The 22,336-nt window shown below is 46.0% G+C and overlaps 1 protein-coding gene and 1 long non-coding RNA gene across 4 annotated transcripts in view; one reads left to right on the top strand and one right to left on the bottom strand.

Moving 5' to 3' along the window:
• Positions 1-22,336, bottom strand: part of LOC146830832 (uncharacterized) — a 388,671-nt gene that overhangs the window by 159,454 nt on the left and 206,881 nt on the right. For all 3 annotated transcript variants that reach the window (XR_014961489.1, XR_014961487.1, XR_014961488.1), the window contains exon 2: positions 5,300-5,470. This is a non-coding gene — a long non-coding RNA (uncharacterized LOC146830832). The remainder of the gene's footprint in view (positions 1-5,299; positions 5,471-22,336) is intronic.
• Positions 1-22,336, top strand: part of SACK1A (scaffolding CK1 anchoring protein A) — an 80,748-nt gene that overhangs the window by 3,081 nt on the left and 55,331 nt on the right. The window contains exons 2-3 of the mRNA XM_085605031.1: positions 5,417-5,584; positions 17,078-17,202. Of these exons, the coding sequence (XP_085461157.1) occupies positions 5,417-5,584; positions 17,078-17,202 (293 nt within the window). The remainder of the gene's footprint in view (positions 1-5,416; positions 5,585-17,077; positions 17,203-22,336) is intronic.

Here is a 22,336-nt window from a genome sequence, read left to right as displayed (position 1 = left end):
AAAGATGTGGTCTAAACTGTCCAACATATCAATGCATACCAATGCTGAATTAGCAAATTGGTGTTATCTTGTGCTAATTACTTTATTCATGACAACATTTTAGCAATATTAGCGTGACCTTGCCCGAGGAGCATTCAGTGCGCTCAGTGGCGTAGCGGGGGCGGTCTGCCCCGGGCGGCATGAGTTTTGGGGGCGGTGGCCGCTCTTACCTGTGGCCGTCACGGCAAACGCAGGGATCGCCAGCACCCCACCCCCGCTCTTACCTGTGGACGTCACGAGGGATCGCCAGCACCCCCACTCTTACCTGCGGCCGTCGCGGGGCGGCAAACACAGGGGCCGCCATGGGCGGTCAAAGGTCTAGCTGCTTTACTTAGGACACTTTATGTAGAACTTTATTTTTGGCTGCAGAGTGAGATTTCAAACCCAAGGAAAAGCACATGGTGCCTAGAAGGAAATGTATTTGGTGCGGAACCAGCCAACACAATGATTCCAGGCCATCATTTTTTGTCCCTACACTCCACATAGAGACCAGCCATATACAACACAGAATTGTGCTGTTTCAAGAGGGGCGGTCGCTCCTAAACTACCGGCCAGGTCCCCTCTAGAGAGGAATGCTACCTAGTTTCAGACTATTTCGATCTCACAAGTGAGGTAAAATGTGAGTCCTACACACAGTGAACATGGGACCCACGTCTGAGCATACCTGTGGTTCTTAGAGCATCCATGAGAAAACTAAGGGGCCAATTTATGTAATAGTGTCATGTATACTCCTTTGCAACGGCGGCAGAGTATACATACCACCAATATGAAGGTCTGCCTGTCCAATGTAAATGTGGAAGGACATTCAGTCTGGCCACAGTGGAGACTACTCGGTCTTAGCCATGGTCAAACTTCTCTGACGGCCCTGGGGAGTAAGAGTCGTCGCAGAAATGGCTACATGTCCGCCAACCCAATTTAGATGGGCAGTCATGTAGTCATTTTTTACTGTTTCTTCTGGTGGTAACAAACTTCCATGGTGAGGGGAGCATTATATATTTTTCTGTTAAAAAAGAAAATGCCGCAGCCCCGTTGCACAGAGCACTATGCATTGACAGGTACCTCGGTCATGACGGTTCCGGGCAATGCTTTTATAAAGGACCGCTTGATTGCCAGTCATTTATAAATTAGGTGGGGTGCCTCGCCACCATGGAGATGGAGTAATCTACTCCATCCCCATGGCGGAACGGTGGGCGGCCCACCTACATATAAACCAGGCCGTAAAACAGTGAATGGTGGAATGCTTGAATTAATTCCAGTCACTTGGCCGCATTCCAGACCGGCTATACTTTATCCATGATGCTACTCCAGAGAGACCACCACATTTTTTGACTTGAACAGCCATATAGGGTCCCACTAGAGAGGACCACCAGCAACCCCAGACCAGGGCTTACCTGGGCCTCATTTCCATAGAATCACACAATATTTTGTGTAAACGTCACATCAAAGATAAGCTCACAAGTGTTTTAGTTCCAAGTTCAGCAACTTGGCCATAACATGGCGTATTCTTCTGGACTGTACACACACTCCTCCTCTTCAGAGTCACTCCTTGTTGCGCACACCACTTGCCGCCCTCTTCCTGCACACATGGCACACAGCCCCTTCTTTCACACACCATCCAGGAGTCCTTGCTACACACACCAGCCGGGGATACTCCCCCTTTCACATGTCCCCTGTAATATTCCAGCCGTCCACACCACCTGGGGGCCCATGCTTCATAGACCATTAAGTGACCTCCTATTGGGAGTCCAGGGCGCAGTGACTGGCAGAAGGATGGGGGGGTCAGTGGAGTTCAAGGGGTGGCACTTGTAGGAGCAGGCTTTATCGTGTGTTTGGGACTCAGCAAACAACGCATCGAAGGAGAGGGGCACAGTCACCCCCACACCTCACCCTTCCGCTGGGGTTTGATACTTACAAAGTAGCTTTTTCAATAACGACAGTCCACAACTTTTATTAAACACAACCAGGGCCATACATTTCCTGCACGCGCCCTGTGTACGGAGGTGAAGGAACAAACTTCGCAATGACAGCCCGGCCACAGCGTCCCACACAGCGAGTATCAATCAATCAATCAATCAGGAGTTTGTACAGCGTGGCTACGCACGCGTGATGGTCTCAAGCGCTATAATGCTGCTCCCTGTGTATCGCGGGCAGTCTGTATGTTCCACTGTCGCCACTCTTACTGTTTGTTATTCCCATTATTACTATCAATATTAACATGATACGTGCACGTTCATTACTGTGATAACCTTGATTGTGTAATACCAGTCCCAGTTTCAACATTAATAATTCTTAGTGTAGCTTTGATTATAAATGACATAGTAATGACACGAAAGCCCTACTAGTGGTATTTTCACTAGCAACAGTATAGTGCTTCTTCTCAGGGGTTTATGGTGGTGCCCACGCGTCACTTTGTAATAGTGCCACCAATCAGAACAATCCTTCGTGTAGTTTGGATATAGTTAGATATAATGACAATAGTATTACTAATAATATAAGTTTTATCAGCTGCTGTAGCAGTTAGAAAAACAGTCCTAATAATATCACCGAAAGCGCTGTAATCGGATTCAGCAGCTCGCGCCCTGCACAGGTCCCAAATATATACAGTGCAATGGCCACTGCCGCAGCTCAGAAGGAAGCATGCATGATGGGATGCATGGAACTATAGTTAAAGAAACGACAATTACTGGTACTGCCATGCTGCCTGGCGCTTTCATTCTCTTGACGTTGCTTGTTGTAACAACAACAATCATAATAATAAAATTAATATTAATAACTATAATAATATCATAGAAGACGGTGTAAAACAATTCCAGCCTCAGCTTGTGCCCTGTACATATCAAAATTGCCTACAAGTATAATTACTATTATTATAGCATGAAATAAAAACATACATTACGGTACGAATATAACAATAATAAAAGCAATGCTAACTGGTATTGTTCTGCTGTTTGTTGCTTTTAATTTATTGTCGTTGGCTGTTCCTACTCTTATTCTCATCATCATCACCCTCCAGAGCCTGGTTCGAGGTGACAGGGTGGATGTGCGCGTGGCTTTTCCTCTCTGCTCCCTTTTGTGTCTAATGCCCGGCGCGCTGGATCTGCGGGGCGTGTGATCTTGGGTACATCGGCCAATCTCTCGGCCAGTCTCCCCGTGATCCGGAGCCGCTTGCATGCACGCTGGAGAAAGCACGGAGGGCTGGTGTGTGCATTACTCGCCCTCACAGCTGTGAGGCGCTCATGGCCTCACCTGAGTGACCCCCGCATCCGGCGGGGGCTCCTTCTCTGAAGTTTTGATGAGTTTAGAGAGCCTTTACATCTTTACAAATGCATCTCATTAGTAAAGCGCCAAGAAACAATCTATAACAACAGAAAGAGCTAGTTTTTACACTGCGAAACAGTATCCGTGTTTCACTAAAAGGGCCTCCGAGTAGTTCTTTAGCAGTTTGTTGAATCCAGAGCATAATATATATAAAATAAATAAGTGTATTGCCGCCATTTCTTTCTCTAAAGCCGCCAGCGCTGCCGACTGTTTGCGCTGCCAAGGCTTCTTCGTCTTAATCCAACCTTATGTCTCTTTCTTCCGTCACCCTATATTTTCTGTCTATGTTTTCACCCCAGCGGGTTCTTTTACATCCCAGTCGTTCATCTTGTGTCACTGTTTTACTCTCTTTCTCTTCCCCTCTGTCTCTCTATATCATGACGTCCTCTTGCTTGCTTAAGGTGAAAGTCTGATAAAAAAAAAAGTCCCGCTGATCCTAAAATGAGCGGCAGTGCCTCCACTTCCAGCCACAAATTAAGCACCAAGGCTCAGATATACTAACGCTTTATGCCGACATAAACCAACAGACAGTGGTGCATGGTGTTTACTATCTAGTGTAAAAGGTGTTCTGCCCAGTTTGGTCCTGGAAGGGCGCCCTTTTCGCAGCATGCCTCCACTTTGCGGTGCTTTCTAAAGTGCCAACAGCACAAACAGCCTAGATTTTGGCATAACACCCGATTTTTTAAGGCTGTTCCAGGCTTAGCTGCAAAACTGAAGGCCGGTGTAAATAAGGGAACATGTGTCATTTTAAAATTAAAAAACGACTCATTACGTGTGTGCTGCGGCGCACAGCATGCATCCAATCTGTGGGAACCTTCTGCGTTTGTGTAGACATAGAGATGTGTACTGATAGGGTACCATCCAGTACAGACCCTGTGCTAGACAGCTCGCGCTCACCTCTGCACCCAGTGCCCGGCAGCCTTGGGGAGCACAGGCGCAGCCGGCACATCTAAGTAGGTAGGGCTGTGTGTGTGTCCCCCCTTGTGCGACGCAGCACATAATTTGGTTTCTGGCGGTGCTGCCTGCAAAAATAATAAACCTGGGCATAAAAGTTTGCTTTGCACTTGTAAAGTGGGGCTCAAATTCCGAAATGGCGTCAAAATATTTTTTGAGTGGTTACGATTTAGGAGCATTGTACAAATAATAGTCCCTTATTCTGCTTCCAGATGTTTATGTGCATATATTTTTCTGACAGGGATCACTTATGTTGTCCCTTAGCCTGCAGTTCATCTTTTGATCTGCAGCACAGACCCAAGCATCATTGTACGCAGAAGCTTTTCATAGCAGGCATCTCAAGCATTGAAATGCGGGGACCAGATCACAGGAACCAGGATGCTGTCTGTAGAGAGGGATGGGGACATGCAGTTCATGCAGGCTGTGCAGGCCCCTGCACAGTTGATTTACATATTTAAATTATAGAAACCAAGATGCTCTAGGTAGAGATTTGTGGGGCTTGTAACTGGGACGTACTGTGTAGACACCTGCATGTGAGTTTGTTTTTTACTTATTTTGATTACTCACATTTACAATTTGAGGCACAGGGAAATAAAGTGATTTGCCCGAATCAACAAGTTTTAGCCAAGAGCTGTAACCCAGACATCCATAGTCTAAGGTCAACAGTTTAGCCACAAGATCACATAATCTCCTCCAGGTATTGAAAGCAGTAGGGTGCATTTTGTAATTTCCATGTATAAGTCAAGCTGCTTATTTGCTAAACAAATTGGAAAAGATTCTTCTGGCACGTGCACTTTAATGCAAAGGATTCCTTCATTCTTAGGTTGCGTCGTACATCAATTAAAACACGTGTCCGTCACCCATTAAGATTTTCATTTACTTATCACAAAAAATATTTCACCTGGTTTTTTGATCAGAGAATAAGAAAACAATATTGTGCAATCCTAAAATATCACATAAAGTGTGAAGTTTGGAGAGTTGTTCTTACCAAGAGTAGATATTTGCTGGTGTCACATATAACAGCGCGTTGCATCTTCTGCATGCCTTCTGCCGTTCCGTACCGTCTCCTTGCATATGTCCATAACCATCTCTCTTATTGTTTCAGGCCCTCGCCATCATAATGGATGAATTCACCGATGCTGAGATCTTCTGCGATGTGCTGGAGGCGGCAAACAAACGCAACGTTGTTGTCTACATATTACTGGACCTAAGCAACATAAAGCTCTTTACAGATATGTGTGAAAAGTTGCAGATCAGAGACATTCATCTCAAGGTATGTGCAGGGAATAATGAATATGAATAAAACATATAAAAATGAGTTGACGTGGTCCACTCCTGCACGTCCAGTTCATGGAGGGTGGTCTGTTAAGTCATCAGTGGGAGGCTTCTCGTGCTAAGGCCGTCAGAGACTGATGAAATAGACATCAGATAGAAAGGAATGAAGCCTCTGTGACCATCAAACAACCCAAACAAGCAGGCAGCGGTTGACTGTGTGCAACCACCAATGTGTTTCAATAGTCAATGCTGTGCCAACGAGGCTGTGCCATTGTATGCTATAGACAAGGGCCATATATGCTCTAGCGAAGAAGAAACCAAATGCATCATGGCATTAGTGCCATCCAGGGAGCTTTGTTGACATTAGGGCAGGCCTTTGTTGTGTCCCCCATGCCCCGTATGTAATGAGTATGGAGTTGTAATATTTCTAGATAACTCTGAAGGGAAGGTCTTCTTTTATTAAAGACACTGGGAAATACCTTACAGTGATTGTATTTAGGGAATGTGGAAGTTTACCCAGCCCCAAACCTCCTGGGGTCCTCTAAAAGGAAACGTGTTTTTTCTCCCAGCTCAATACCCACCTTGAACCATAGCCAGAACCGGAAGCCCTGCCGTTGAGAGCTCTCTTCGCAATTGGTTGCTGTAAATAGTAAGCTCTAGCTCTTACCATGACATTGTTATTTTTCCTCCAACCAGCAGTCCACTCTCAGGGATGATACTAGCGTCTCTGCTGATATGTCGCACCTGATGGGTCACACACTGTTGCGAGCCTGCGACAGGCCTCTCCAAGTGCATCATAAATGTGGTGAAGTCTGCTCACTCACATTTTTCGTAGTTTTGGCTGATACATTAAAAAAATATCCTGGGCGGAACATCCCTTTCCACTTTTATGCTTTGCACTTTGGTACTTGCTAGAAGGAAGCAATGTTGGTGCGGGTGCTGACCTGCTGCATTAGTTTCTGTGGTCAAAAGCCCAGCAGTGCTCTAGTGAGGAACACTGGCTCAAATAATCTTTGTCGGCTCCTTTGGTGAGAAAAAGTAGATATCAAATTTCCACAGACACACACTCATTGGTAAGCCTATATATTAGGGGAGAGGATGTGGTCTGCCGGCTAGACTGACGACTTTGGTGCTGGAAACCAAGGTTGGAGCCTCGGGGTTGCGTCCACATCCTGTGATTCTGGGCAAATCACTTCATCTCCCCATGCCTCCCAAAAAAAAAAAAAAAAAATAATGAATGTGTCCTTGTCTAACATAACTGGTGCTCGGTAAAGCACTCCAATACCTTCGGGTCGAGTTCGGGCTATATACATCTGAAAAAAAAAAACAAGCATTTGCAAGCAATAGGTCTCGCATTTACGAAAGTTTGAGCTATTGGCATTGTAAATGATAATGTCTTTTATTTATGTGTTGTTTTTAAAACAGATAAATAAAAGGCATTGTCATTTACAATAACAATAGTTAAAACTCTTGCAAATGCGAGGGCTATTGCATTGCAAATGCATTTGGCGCCCATGCTATTAAGGGTTCAAAAAAAGTGTTAGGAGAGAGCATGTCCTGCCTGCAACAGCAGGCAAGACAAAGCTATTCGAGAACATAGTGCTTGAAGGCTGTAATTAAAGCCTACCAAGTAACAACACACGTAACAGGGGGTGTCCTCATGGGAGGTTTCAAAAGGAGACAAGGCGGTACTAAGGAGGGACTACTAAGCCTATTGACCATTGAAAAGCCTTAGTTTACAGTGGACAATGACACAAGCCAATGAAAAATGTGGGCGGAGCTTCAAGTCCATACCTGAATACCGCAATCCGCGCATGCGCTGCCCAGGCTTGACCTAAAAAACTCTTGGAGAGTCAGCAAAATACTAATTGGGTGATACCGTATAGAAAGCATGGAATTTTAATGCATATGCGGTAAGCCACGCCCTTAAATAGATAGGCCACACTTTTTGAAAAGGGCTCTTAGTTGTAAGCCGCGCCCACTATAGAGACCCGCCCCCACCACACACACGTTTTTCATCGCACTTAAAGGCCCGGTGATGGCATTGGTAGAGTCTACTTAGAATGGGACTGGTGAAGCGCCATGTCCCAGTGAAAAACAAGACTGGATGAAAGTCACCCTCTGACATGGGGTTGTTTGGCTCAAATGCAGGGGGTAACTGAGATGATTTAAACAAAACCGCATGCATTTTTAAACCAAAAGAAAAAGACTTTAATGGTCTAACTTCGGAGCAAAATAACCCGACCTGCTCCTGAACAGAAATTCAGCGGATCAAATATGGCTCGTAATGATGTATTGTCTGACTGAAGGCAAACGTTGTTGCTCAAAATTACGTATTTTTCTGTTTTCAATCAGGTCATCATAAGATTAGATTGGGGAAATGTTTAGGATAAAGGAGTAAAAAAAGATCACACACTTAAAGCAAAAATGATGAGTATTTCTGAACAGTGAACTTAGGAGTAAGTCAGGAAAGCAGAAAAAGTAAATTGTAATGTGAAAAGTGGGAAATTACAATCCAGATATACTGATGTAGGAAAACATGAGAAACAAGCACGCGCCTCGCGCTGAAAGTTAAAAAAAAAAAAAAAGGTGTGCAGGCTGCAGTGGGAGAGAGAGGCGGAGGGGTGCACCCGCGAGTGGTGCGCGCGCGCTGGGGAGAGCAGTCTGCTCTTTTTCAAAGCACATACTTGTGCTTGTGGCACGCCACTGCGCACTCCCGCAAGGCGTATGCCACCACAAGCACGAGTTTGTGCTTTGAAAGAAAGCTGCACGGCGGCTAAAGGTCTCCTATGCAGCACATGCGCAGTGCGTAGGCGAGATCTAAAAATAAATAACACTCCTCCCCAAGAACATCACGTTAGCAGAAGCGCAGAGCAACTCGTCTACCACATTTTTCTAGAGTTCACTGGTAAAAAAGCACAGTCACGGGTGAACATTCTTTTAGATATGCGCGTCACACTTCTCTCTGGGGGTGAATGGACATATGAGTCATCATCATCTCCCCCTCCCTCGCCCACCCCCTACACTATTGAATAGGAGTAATCGATGATCTTATATCTTCCTATGGGATACTGTGGTGCTGCCAGGAAACACTTGCACTTGGGCCTAGTAGTCAAAGAATCTAAACAATCACTAAAGTAACCCTGATAAAAAGCATAAATAACTGATTCCTAATATCAAGCTGTCACATATTATGGGTTATCATTGCACAGTTCTAATTGTATTAATTTTATTATGAAATAGGAAACGAATGAACGTTTCCTTGAACTGTAGTAGCAAGAATGCTGTCTTTGAAGTTCTTCAGAATAGACCATACAAAACAAGCACTTGTTATAAGGCTCCACTACCCTCATTCTTCCTTATACCAAAGGGGCCCGGCACAGCTGTAACCGGACAGCTTTTGAGAGTAACTTTGGAAAAAAGCATGAGTTATGGGCCCAGGTGAGCATGGTCGGAGGATTCCACCCTCTACGTCATCAAGCTCACCTTTAGGGCTATATTATCCACTAAAGTGGGCTCCCAGGTCATCTGCATTGTTTACGTCTTTGACAAATGAACTGAACAACAGCAGGACAGGCAAGGGACCCTCGCAAGTCAATCACTAGAGATGAGCGCACTGTAGAGCGTGCACGGGCTTTGGAAATGTGAAATGGACACCGGAAACTATGCCGTGGCAGCCTCTAAGGGAGCCCCAGTACTTCGGATACATTTCGCTCATACTGTCCTGAACTCACTGCCCCAGCCAGTCACATCCAGATGTTACGAGGTACACAGGCTGCCCTGTAGGTGCCTTCTTGGATTTGTCGCTAGAGACACGCTCTGTTCATTATCCTGCTACTGTGTTTGCCTGTCAGATATGCACAGTGGTGCTATGTATCAAGTATTAACTACTTATGACGACCACCACCCTTTTTGTAAACAACCCAACGAACAGTACTATCCATGCACCATCACTGATGCCAAGTACAGCATTTCTGATCAAACCGTTTCCGATGCATACAAATAAAAGAAAGTGACATATTATAAGCCATTCACACTAACCCATCCACCATAACAGTTCACCATTTGTAAATATGCCGAATCCTTCCCTACTCACGGGAACACCTCGTAGAAGTACCAGAGCGCTGCATGTCTCACGTGAACACCTCTTACAAGTACCACAGCGCTGCATGTCTCACGTGAACACCTCTTACAAGTACCACAGCGCTTCATGTCTCACTTGAATATCTCTTACAAGTACCACAGCGCTGCATGTCTCACGTGAACACCTCTTACAAGTACCAGAGCGCTGCATGTCTCACGTGAATACCTCTTACAAGTACCACAGCGCTGCATGTCTCACGTGAACACCTCTTACAAGTACCACAGTGCTGCACGTCTCACGGGAACACCTCGTAGAAGTACCACAGCGCTGCATGTCTCACGTGAACACCTCTTACAAGTACCACAGCACTTCATGTCTCACGTGAACACCTCTTACAAGTACCACAGCGCTGCATGTCTCACGTGAAGACCTCTTACAAGTATCAGAGCGCTGCATGTCTCACCTGAACACCTCTTACAAGTACCACAGCACTTCATGTCTCACGTGAACACCTCTTACAAGTACCACAGCGCTGCATGTCACACGTGAACACCTCTTACAAGTACCACAGCGCTGCATGTCACACGTGAACACCTCTTACAAGTACCACAGCGCTGCATGTCTCACGTGAACACCTCTTACAAGTATCAGAGCGCTGCATGTCTCATGTGAACACCTCTTACAAGTATCAGAGCGCTGCATGTCTCATATGAACACCTCTTAGAAATACCACAGCGCTGCTTGTCTCACGTGACACCTCTTACAAGTATCAGAGCGCTGCATCTCACGTGAACACCTCTTACAAGTACCACAGCGCTGCATGTCACACGTGAACACCTCTTACAAGTACCACAGCACTTCATGTCACACGTGAACACCTCTTACAAGTACCACAGCACTTCATGTCTCGTGTGAACACCTCTTACAAGTACCACAGTGCTGCATGTCTCACGTGAACATCTCTTACAAGTACCACAGTGCTGCATGTCTCACATGAACATCTCTTACAAGTACCACAGCGCTGCATGTCTCACGTGAAGACCTCTTACAAGTATCAGAGCGCTGCATGTCTCACCTGAACACCTCTTACAAGTACCACAGTGCTGCATGTCTCACATGAACACCTCTTACAAGTACCACAGCACTTCATGTCTCGTGTGAACACCTCTTACAAGTACCACAGCGCTGCATGTCTCACGTGAACATCTCTCACAAGTACCACAGTGCTGCATGTCTCACATCAACATCTCTTACAAGTACCACAGTGCTGCATGTCTCACATGAACATCTCTTACAAGTACCACAGCGCTGCATGTCACACGTGAACACCTCTTACAAGTACTACAGCGCTGCATGTCTCACATGAACACCTCTTACAAGTACGACAGCGCTGCATGTCTCACGGGAACACCTCTTACAAGTACCAGAGCGCTGCATGACTCACGTGAACACCTCTTACAAGTACCACAGCGCTGCATGTCTCACGTGAACACCTCTTACAAGTACCACAGCGCTGCATGTCTCTAGTGAATACCTCTTACAACCACAGCACTTCATGTCACACGTGAACACCTCTTACAAGTACCACAGCACTTCATGTCTCGTGTGAACACCTCTTACAAGTACCACAGCGCTGCATGTCTCACGTGAACATATCTTACAAGTACCACAGTGCTGCATGTCTCACATGAACATCTCTTACAAGTACCACAGTGCTGCATGTCTCACAAGAACATCTCTTACAAGTACCACAGCGCTGCATGTCTCATGTGAACACCTCTTACAAGTATCAGAGCGCTGCATGTCTCATATGAACACCTCTTAGAAATACCACAGCGCTGCTTGTCTCACGTGACACCTCTTACAAGTATCAGAGCGCTGCATGTCTCACGTGAATACCTCTTACAAGTACCACAGCGCTGCATGTCTCACGTGAACACCTCTTACAAGTACCAGAGCGCTGCATGTCTCGCGTGAACACCTCTTACAAGTACCACAGTGCTGCATGTCTCACGTGAACACCTCTTACAAGTACCACAGCGCTGCATGTCTCACGTGAAGACCTCTTACAAGTACCACAGTGCTGCATTTCTCACGTGAACACCTCTTACAAGTACCACAGCGCTGCATGTCTCGCGTGAACACCTCTTACAAGTACCACAGTGCTGCATGTCTCACGTGAACACCTCTTACAAGTACCACAGCGCTGCATGTCTCACGTGAACACCTCTTACAAGTACCACAGTGCTGCATTTCTCACGTGAACACCTCTTACAAGTACCACAGCGCTGCATGTCTCGCGTGAACACCTCTTACAAGTACCACAGTGCTGCATGTCTCACGTGAACACCTCTTACAAGTACCACAGCGCTGCATGTCTCACGTGAAGACCTCTTACAAGTACCACAGTGCTGCATTTCTCACGTGAACACCTCTTACAAGTACCACAGCGCTGCATGCCTCACGTGAACACCTCTTACAAGTACCACAGCGCTGCATGACTCACGTGAACACCTCTTACAAGTACTACAGCGCTGCATGTCTCACGTGAACACCTCTTACAAGTACCACAGCGCTGCATGTCTCACGTGAACACCTCTTACAAGTACCACAGCGCTGCATGTCTCTAGTGAACACCTCTTACAAGTACCACAGCGCTGCATGTCTCACGGGAACACCTCGTAGAAGTACCACAGCGCTGCATGTCTCGCGTGAACATCTCTTACAAGTACCACAGCGCTGCATGTCTCACGTGAACACCTCTTACAAGTACCACAGCACTGCATGTCTCACTGGAACACCTCGTAGAAGTACCACAGCGCTGCATGTCTCGCGTGAACATCTCTTACAAGTACCACAGTGCCGCATGTCTCACGTAAACACCTCTTACAAGTACCACAGTGCTGCATGTCTCACATGAACATCTCTTACAAGTGCCACAGCGCTGCATGTCTCATGTGAACACCTCTTACAAGTACAACAGCGCGGCATGTCTCACGTGAACACCTCTTACAAGTATCAGAGCGCTGCATGTCTCTCGTGAACATCTCTTACAAGTACCACAGCGCTGCATGTCACACGTGAATACCTCTTACAAGTACCACAGCGCTGCTTGTCTCACATTAACACCTGTTACAAGTACCACAGTGCTGCATGTCTCACATGAACACCTCTTACAAGTATCAGACCCATGCATGTCTCTCGTGAACATCTCTTACAAGTACCACAGCGCTGCATGTCTCACGTGAACACCTCTTAGAAGTCCCACAGTGCTGCATGTCTCACATGAACACCTCTTACAAGTACTACAGCGCTGCATGTCTCACGTGAACACCTCTTACAAGTATCAGAGCGCTGCATGTCTCTCGTGAACACCTTTTACAAGTACAACGGAGCTGCATGTCACACGTGAATACCTCTTACAAGTACCACAGCGCTGCTTGTCTCACATTAACACCTCTTACAAGTACCACAGTGCTGCATGTCTCACATGAACACCTCTTACAAGTATCAGACCCATGCATGTCTCTCGTGAACATCTCTTACAAGTACCACAGCGCTGCATGTCTCACGTGAACACCTCTTACAAGTACCACAGTGCTGCATGTCTCACATTAACACCTCTTACAAGTACTACAGCGCTGCATGTCTCACGTGAACACCTCTTACAAGTACCACAGCGCTTCATGTCTCACTTGAATATCTCTAACAAGTACCACAGCGCTGCATGTCTCGCATGAACACCTCTTACAAGTATCAGAGCACTGCATGTCTCACGTGAACACCTCTTACAAGTATTAGAGCGCTTCATTTCTCACGTGAACACCTCTTACAAGTACCACAGCGCTGCATGTCTCACTTGAACATCTCTTACAAGTACCACAGCGCTGCATGTCTCACGTGAACACCTCTTACAAGTATCAGAGCGCTGCATGTCTCACGTGAACACCTCTTACAAGTACCACAGCGCTTCATGTCTTGCCTGAACACCTCTTACAAGTATCAGAGCGCTGCATGTCTCACGTGAACACCTCTTACAAGTACCACAGCGCTTCATGTCTCACTTGAACATCTCTTACAAGTACCACAGCGCTGCATGTCTCATGTGAACACCTCTTACAAGTACCACAGCGCTGCATGTCTCACGTGAACACCTCTTATAAGTATCAGTGCGCTGCATGTCTCACGTGAACACCTCTTACAAGTATCAGAGCGCTGCATGTCTCACGTGAACACCTCTTACAAGTACCACAGCGCTTAATGTCTCACTTGAACATCTCTTACAAGTACCACAGCGCTGCATGTCTCATGTGAACACCTCTTACAAGTACCACAGCGCTGCATGTCTCACGTGAACACCTCTTATAAGTATCAGAGCGCTGCATGTCTCACGTGAACACCTCTTACAAGTATCAGAGCGCTGCTTGTCACACGTGAAAACCTCTTACAAGTACCACAGCGCTTGTTGTCATTGTCTAGAGGGCGACATATGGAACACACATTCCCTGAACTAGAAGTCCAGTTTCAGGCTTTACAGTTCTTTTAAACTTTTTTATAACGAATCATTTACATTTGTGAGAGGTCTACAGTGAATATCTGATAATCTCTGTGAACTGAGGGGTAAAATGGCCTGTTAAGTAATATGTACAATCTTGTCCAGGCGAAAAATAACATTAAAAAAAATTATGCAGATTATACGTTTGCAATTTTAGCATGTGACTTCACCTTCTATGCATTTTACATCTGTTCTTCGCACCCTGTTACATAAGTTGTGTAATTTTAATTAAAGATGCAGGCTTTTCATGTGCAGGCATTGGCCAGGATTACATTGCAAAATGCCAAGCCTTGTTGAAACAATTGCCCAGAAGGAGTTTGTTTCAGGGAAGCAGTGAGTGTCCTTTCCAATGTACATTAGACGGTTTCTCATCACAGGGGAGAACTTCAGGAATGAGTAACACAGATGTTTGCTAGTAGTGCATAGCGCTGGCCCTAGCAAGTAGGTCACCATCAGCATGTAGGGGTGTAATTAGTGTGCATGACTGCCCCAGTCCAATGTCACAAGTCAGATTAACACTAGTGCATAGCTTATACTAATGCATAGAGTTCCACCAGTATGAAGAGTTGCTATTAATTCGTGGTACTCCATTGGTATGTAGGGTCACCATCAGTGTCTAACTTTGACACCAGCGGGTACAGCTTCCATTAGTGTGCATAACTGCCCCAGCCCAATGTGGAGGATTGTCACTAGTGCATAGTTTGTATTAACGCATAGAGTTTCACCAGTATAAAGAGTTGCTATCAGTGTGTGGTACTGCCATTAGTATCTGGGGTCACCATCAGTATCTAACTATGACATCAGCGGGTACGGCTGTCATCAGCATGTAGGGCTGCCACTAGTGTGTATGATGACCCCCATATGTAGGATTGTGACCAGCGCATAGTTTCTGTTAATGCATAGAGTTGCACAGAGTTAGCATTAGCGTGTGGGATTGCCATTGGTATGTAGGGTTGCCACCCGTGTCTGGATTTCACTCCAGCGTATACAGCTGCCACCAGCATGTAGAGCTGCCATCAGTGTGTATGACTGCCCCAGTGTGTAGGACTTCCACCAGTGCATAGTTAGTGGCACTGCTATTAGTTGGTAGGGTTGCAACCAGTGCCTAGACATGCCCAAGCACAGAGGTCTGACAGTGCGTAGGGCGGGTGTCATTAGCATGTAGGGTTGCAACCAGTGCCTAGACATGCCCCAAGCACAGAGGTCTGACAGTGCGTAGGGCGGGTGTCAGCATGTAGGGTTGCAACCAGTGCCTAGACATGCCCAAGCACAGAGGTCTGACAGTGCGTAGGGCGGGTGTCATTAGCGTGTAGGGTTGCAACCAGTGCCTAGACATGCCCAAGCACAGAGGTCTGACAGTGAGTAGGGCGGGTGTCATTAGCGTGTAGGGTTGCAACCAGTGGCTAGACATGCCCAAGCACAGAGGTCTGACAGTGCGTAGGGTGGGTGTCATTAGCGTGTAGGGTTGCAACCAGTGCCTACACATGCCCAAGTACAGAGGTCTGACAGTGCGTAGGGCGGGTGTCATTAGCGTGTAGGGTTGCAACCAGAGCCTAGACATGCCCAAGCACAGAGGTCTGACAGTGCATAGGGCGGGTGTCATTAGCGTGTAGGGTTGCAACCAGAGCCTAGACATGCCCAAGCACAGAGGTCTGACAGTGAGTAGGGCGGGTGTCATTAGCGTGTAGGGCTGCAACCAGTGCCTACACATGGCCAAGCACAGAGGTCTGACAGTGCGTAGGACGGGTGTCTTTAGCGTGTAGGGTTGCAACCAGAGCCTAGACATGCCCCAAGCACAGAGGTCTGACAGTGCGTAGGGTGGGTGTCATTAGCGTGTAGGGTTGCAACCAGTGCCTAGACATGCCCAAGCACAGAGGTCTGACAGTGCGTAGGGCGGGTGTCATTAGCGTGTAGGGTTGCAACCAGTGCCTAGACATGCCCAAGCACAGAGGTCTCACAGTGCGTAGGGTGGGTGTCATTAGCGTGTAGGGTTGCAACCAGTGCCTACACATGCCCAAGCACAGAGGTCTGACAGTGCGTAGGGCGGGTGTCATTAGCGTGTAGGGTTGCAACCAGTGCCTACACATGCCCAAGCACAGAGGTCAGACAGTGCGTAGGGCGGGTGTCATTAGCGTGTAGGGTTGCAACCAGAGCCTAGACATGCCCAAGCACAGAGGTCCGACAGTGCATAGGGCGGGTGTCAGCGTGTAGGGTTGCAACCAGTACCTAGACATGCCCCAAGCACCGAGGTCTGACAGTGTGTAGGGCGGGTACCATTAGCATGTAGGGTTGCAACCAGTGCCTAGACATGCCCCAAGCACCGAGGTCTGACAGTGTGTAGGGCGGGTGCCATTAGCGTGTAGGGTTGCAACCAGTGCCTAGACATGCCCCAAGCACCGAGGTCTGACAGTGTGTAGGGCGGGTGCTATTAGCGTGTAGGGTTGCAACCAGTGCCTAGACTTGCCCCAAGCACAGAGGTCTGACAGTGTGTAGGGCGGGAGTCATTAGCGTGTAGGGCTGCCACCCTAGGGATGCCACCAGAGCCCATGTGTTACAAGAGGCTGCGGCACAGCTCTCAGGTGAGTTAAAGGCTTTGCATAGCAGAGCCCACTATATTGAAAGTCAGATCCCAAATGCAAAGAAACGCCTTTTGCCATCCCTCATGCTCAGTGCGCAGACTGACAGCTTCGTGAGCTTTAACTGATCTTGGTAACTGATCTCCTTGCACTCTCAGCTGCGATGGTCCTGAATGTAAATTCGCTCCTTGTGTATACATTATTCACCATTGTTGTATAGTCAACACAGAGCTGTCGTGTGTAAGCCAAAACATGACCCTTCTGTGCCCTTTTCAGAATATTTCCATAAGAAGTGTGGCGGGTGAAGTCTACTGTGCAAAATCAGGAAGGAAATTCTCAGGTCGAATCCAAGAGAAGTTCATGATCTCGGACTGGAGGTGTGTCCTCTCGGGGTCCTACAGGTGAGTCCCATAGCCGGAAAGTTTACCACTGGAAGCAGAGCTGGTTGTGGTGTAAATACTCTTTGTCTCCTTTCAAAAAACACAGCGTGGACGAGAAGCCACCCGGATGCGGACTCACTTCCGATCCTATAAATCGGAAATAACTAGAGCCACCTTCACTGAGACTAGAAGGTGCAAAATGGAGAATAACACAAACGCCAGAGACCAGTTAATAGTAGGCGTGCGCATGTGTGTGCACATTTTGTGTGTTGACAGTGGCGCTGGGAGAGGTGAATTGATTAAGTATATCTGTGTAGTGCCCACTGTAAGCTGGATCTCCTTTAAATGTAATGCTCATGAAAGTTGTGCAGTTCAGAGAACTGGAGACATAGGCTTTACTCCAGGTCTACAAACCCTCCTCCTCTCCACGCCTATGTTTGTTAAAAGAGTTTCCTTCTTCATTTTTCCCATATTTGACTTCTTCAGTCCCGTGTATGCAAACATACGGCAATGACACGCGGTGAGGCAGTGAAGGACCCACTCTCGCTGGACTCACCCGGAGGTTGTATTAAACTCTCCACAGGCAACTCCTGTTTGTATCTCAGTATTCCAGCTGAGTGAATTCAAGCACCACTGAGGCCTGCTGGGTTGGGAAGGCTACCTTCATTGCACATCAGCTGAAGTCCAGCTAAGGCCTCTTATAGGTGGTCGTTTAATGATGGGTCAAGCCATAGGAAGGCAAAAGAAAGTTTGGGATAGCACCCAAACAAAGCAGCACAGAACAATTACGAAGAGTGTGCCTTCATTAAAGTCCCAAAGCACTGTGGTAGATGCAGTTCTTGCAGCTTTCGTTTCTTTTTCCAGTCTTCAGAAGTCTTCTCCTTTCATTTAAGTAGTTAGCTCAGTCCACTGGTCGCTAGAAGAATTTCCTGACCGCCGGGCCTTCCGCTTCCAACAAAGCTCTTCAGAGGAGCTTAACCTTGCCTGGTGACGCTGACCTAGAATATTACAGAACAAGCAAGGAGGCAACTCCTGGTGTAGATTATTCCCCATCGGAAGCTATTGCTTCATGCAATGGCTTCACCAAGGCTCTTCACTGTGCATTGTAGGACAATCATTTCTGATTTAGCAACACTGGATTGAGTCATTATCCAAATGAAGGGCACTTGTGTTATTAAACTTGAGATGACTGCCAGCCGGAGGTTGAATTTGTGGCCTGCAGGTTGCCCACAGATCTCTGCAGCAGGTTCCCAATCCACTGCACATCAGATCGGCCATTTTTCATTTTCCCTCTCTGATAAGGAGTATGCAAAGAACCTCCTATTTCCTTAGGGTATATGGACTAATCTATGGCAGTATGCTATAATGAAGTGCTTAATTTGAGCCAGAGGTTGCAGGCGAGGCCTACTAGCACTCAATTTTGAGAAACAATAATTATTTTTCCATAACAAATCTTGATTCGCAGCATGAGAGAACAAGCATTTACAATGCAATAGGTCTCGCATTTGCGAGAGTTTATGCGATTAGCATTGTAAATGACAATGCCTTTTATTTATTTGTTTAAAAAACCAACACATTAATAAAAGGCATCCTAATCTACAATGCCAATAGCTCAAACTCGCATAAATGCGAGACCTATCGCTTTGCAAATGCATGTTATAGTTTTCAATTCCTTGCAACTGTTTTAACCACTCTATCTACTTTTATGGTTGCTTATACACACCGAATAAATTTCTCTGCATCGAATCGCCTGGCATAAGAATGCAAATGGGGTAAAACAATCCCTTTAAAACGCTATATTTTCTCTGGGTCAAGAGAAAGTATTTCTCCCCATGGAACAATATTTTCTGTGTGACAAAAAGTAAATGTGCAATGCAGATTTCTGAAGTGTTTTTCCATGACGTGTAAGCAGGTGCTGACAGAAGTAGATTCCTATGCAGATTTTTGTGAGACCCTTCTAAACATCAGAAATATACATACATGGGAATAGGAAATGGGTAGGGAGGGGAAAACTGCTAAAACAACAAGCATGAGCAAAGCCAATAGTTCATGCCTATACGCGAGCCCTATAGGCTTTGTTGATTTTTTTAGCCATGTTGTACAGCAGTCCAGCTGTTGTGCAGCATGGCTGAAAGTGTAAAAAAAAACATAGTGCTATGATGCAGTCAGCGCTAGCTAGTGCTTTTCTTTTTTTTTTTACATTCAACTTGCTTTACACCTATTGACTCCACAATATGGACCACCAATATACTACCAAAGAAATCACAGACTTTTAAGGGTAAAACGTGTGGTCTTTGCACTATTGTTAGTGCTGCAAACAGTTAGAATGACACCAACGAACATTTGCACATGGGGCCAAGATAGTGCAATGAGAGGATCACACAACTTATGTGTGTAGATTAAGAGCACGCTAAAATGAATTTCCAAAAGCAGTACTCTCATACTCCGTTCCATCAAAGTAAGAAACACCCCTGTCCACTGTAAAAAAGCGCTCACAATTGAGTCAGCTACAATACGCTCTCAGTCTCAGTGGTAAAGGCTCAGGTGGTAGGCGCTCTACACCCTTATTCACTGTTTGGAATCAAAGTCCATGGAAACTAACACACATGGGTCCTGGGCAGAGGATGTGCAAACAGTATAACCAAATCACATTGAGAGCCACCTATCCGGCCGCCACAGCTTTGTCAGCCAGCAGAGAAAACCTACAATCAAGTTAACAACAAGGAAAACAGAGGTTAACTAGTGAAATGCACACTCTTCCGACTAGAGCAGAGATGTTTTTAAACCAAACACTGCTACATTCGTGTTGCGTTAAAAAAATCCTGTTTTTACCTTACCAAGGTCCATGGAGAACCACCAGCAGTCACTGCATGCCACTTCTGTACTGAAAGAGTTTAACGAAATGTGTAAAAAGATGAATACCTGTTGTCCGAGGTACCAGTTCCTCATTTTCAAACAAACATGTTAGATCAGCTGAGAAGCCGTTACATTGACCCTAGTAGGGATAATCCGGATGTCTTGAACGGAGCTAAGTTTGCATCCACCTACCTGGGCAGGAAGGCTCGCCACACCTATTGTATGTTAAACCGAGGCTTGAGAAGTGGATCCTCTTTGTGTGGTCTCTGAATAGGTCTTTGTTGGTGACCACACAAAGCTCTCCTTTTAGCAGCACGAAAGGTATGGGCCACTTTGGTCTAAATTTATTGCAGCCACAATTTAATTGAAACTTGAGAACTGAGACTCCCCATATCACATAAAGCGCTATGAATGGAAGGGGGTTCTGTCTGAAAAACACAGCAGCAAAGCTTGGAAACTCCCAAATCATAGGCACTGGTTTTGATGCTGGTTCTTCGCTGCCAAAGTGACTTCAATGACTACAATTTCTCCAACCCCAACATCTACCAAACCGCAGCCTCAGCCATGTCTTGGATTTCCAGTCCTTTAACGTCGGTCACACCTGAACCTGACAGAGAAGTGGCATGTAACGCAAGAACAGACATCTGTGGTCACAACACCAACACCCGATTCAAACTGGTATTATTGTTCAAGCTGCCAGTTTGTCTGTCTTTTCCCCTCATGTAAATGCAGGAAACAGAAAAATCTATTTCTTTACCTTTGGTATAATCGCGGCACCCGCGCTTTACTTTTAATGTTATAAGTAAAGCGCGGGTGCTGCGATTATACCAAAAGTAAAGAAATAGATTTTTTTTCTATTTTTTTACCTTTGGTATAATCGCGGCACCCGCGCTTTACGTATAACATCAAAAGTAAAGTGCGGGTGCCGCGCTTATACCAAAAGTAAAGAAATAGATTTTTTTTCTATTTTTTTACCTTTGGTATAATCGCGGCACCCGCGCTTTACTTATAACATCAAAAGTAAAGCGCTGGTGCCACGCTTATACCAAAAGTAAAGAAAACCAAGTGGCGCGCGCGTCACGCCTGTGTCTGGGCATGATCATTGCTCCTCCCACAGCCTATTGGGGTCTATTACGCGCTTGGTGCGCGTAATAGACACCAATAGGCCATGGGAGGAGCTATGCGCGCGCCTCGGGCCAATTGCGTGCATTCTTTTCCAATATGACGCACGTAAAGGCCAATGGGGGACCTCAAAAGGAAACGCACAAGCGTGTGCGATTCCAGGGTCCGTTTCGGAACCCTCTACAAAAGGACTCATGCCTGCGTGAGCAGTGCTACGCACTGCATCGCTAGGCGCGAGACCTAAAAACACAAGTGGGTGGCATGAGAAAGAAGAGAAAGTCAGAAAAACAGTGAGAGAAGAGAAAGCAGGGATGAAAATTAATCTACAAGCGTGAGAAAAAGAGGCAGGGAGTGTCTGGTGGTGGACTAAAGAGGCATAACGTGGAATCAAGACCACACCGACCTGATATTTGATACCATGACCTTCCATAGCGCCGGCCATGGGCTTCTGAACAAAACTTTGGACCCGCACTGATTCTTTTACAAATGAAGCATTCTTTTGGGTGTGGTGCACATTTTGAAGCAGTACGCTGTCCAGAGTACCAAAACCTCAGGAATGCTGCTAAATAGGCACCAAATTCTGAGTTTTACCTGAAATAATGTTCATATTAATTAATCAAAACTGTGTGCGGTGATTATGCCAGGTATATAATGAGCACAGTCACGGTGACGTCACTGCACATTCGTAAACATTTACTCGCTTTATATTTCTTTCATAGACAATTGGCAATGTATAAACATCTATCGTTAACTTAAACTCACATAGAAGTTGAAACGAAATTGGCAACTGGAATCTAAGACAGTTTACCTGTTCACGCTTTTTCTGTTCTCTGTTCACTAAAATGTTTGACATACTGATAAATGGCTTAAAGTATTTAGAGATCTTCTGTTACCCTTGTACTTTCAGAAAAAAGTTCCCTGAAGAAGGGCAATGCCCGAAATGCATTGGGCACACATCGATACTATGACATGAATAGTACAAAACTAATCTAAAACAATGGAAATATTGTACATGAGAGTATCATTGTGAAAATCACCAAATAAAAAAGAAAAAAACACATTGAATGACTTTGAGAAAAACTTTATTGAAATCTTTTTACGAGAGCATGGTTGGGGACGTTACTCCTTAGGGAAATATCGCATCGCCAATCAATATACTCCCTTGAGTTCAGAAGGG

This window comes from Triturus cristatus, chromosome 5_1 (genome assembly GCF_964204655.1).
Source record: "Triturus cristatus chromosome 5_1, aTriCri1.1, whole genome shotgun sequence".
Lineage (NCBI taxonomy): Eukaryota > Metazoa > Chordata > Amphibia > Caudata > Salamandridae > Triturus > Triturus cristatus.
Note: the sequence above shows the minus strand (reverse complement) of the source record. Positions and strands in the feature narration are given on the sequence as shown.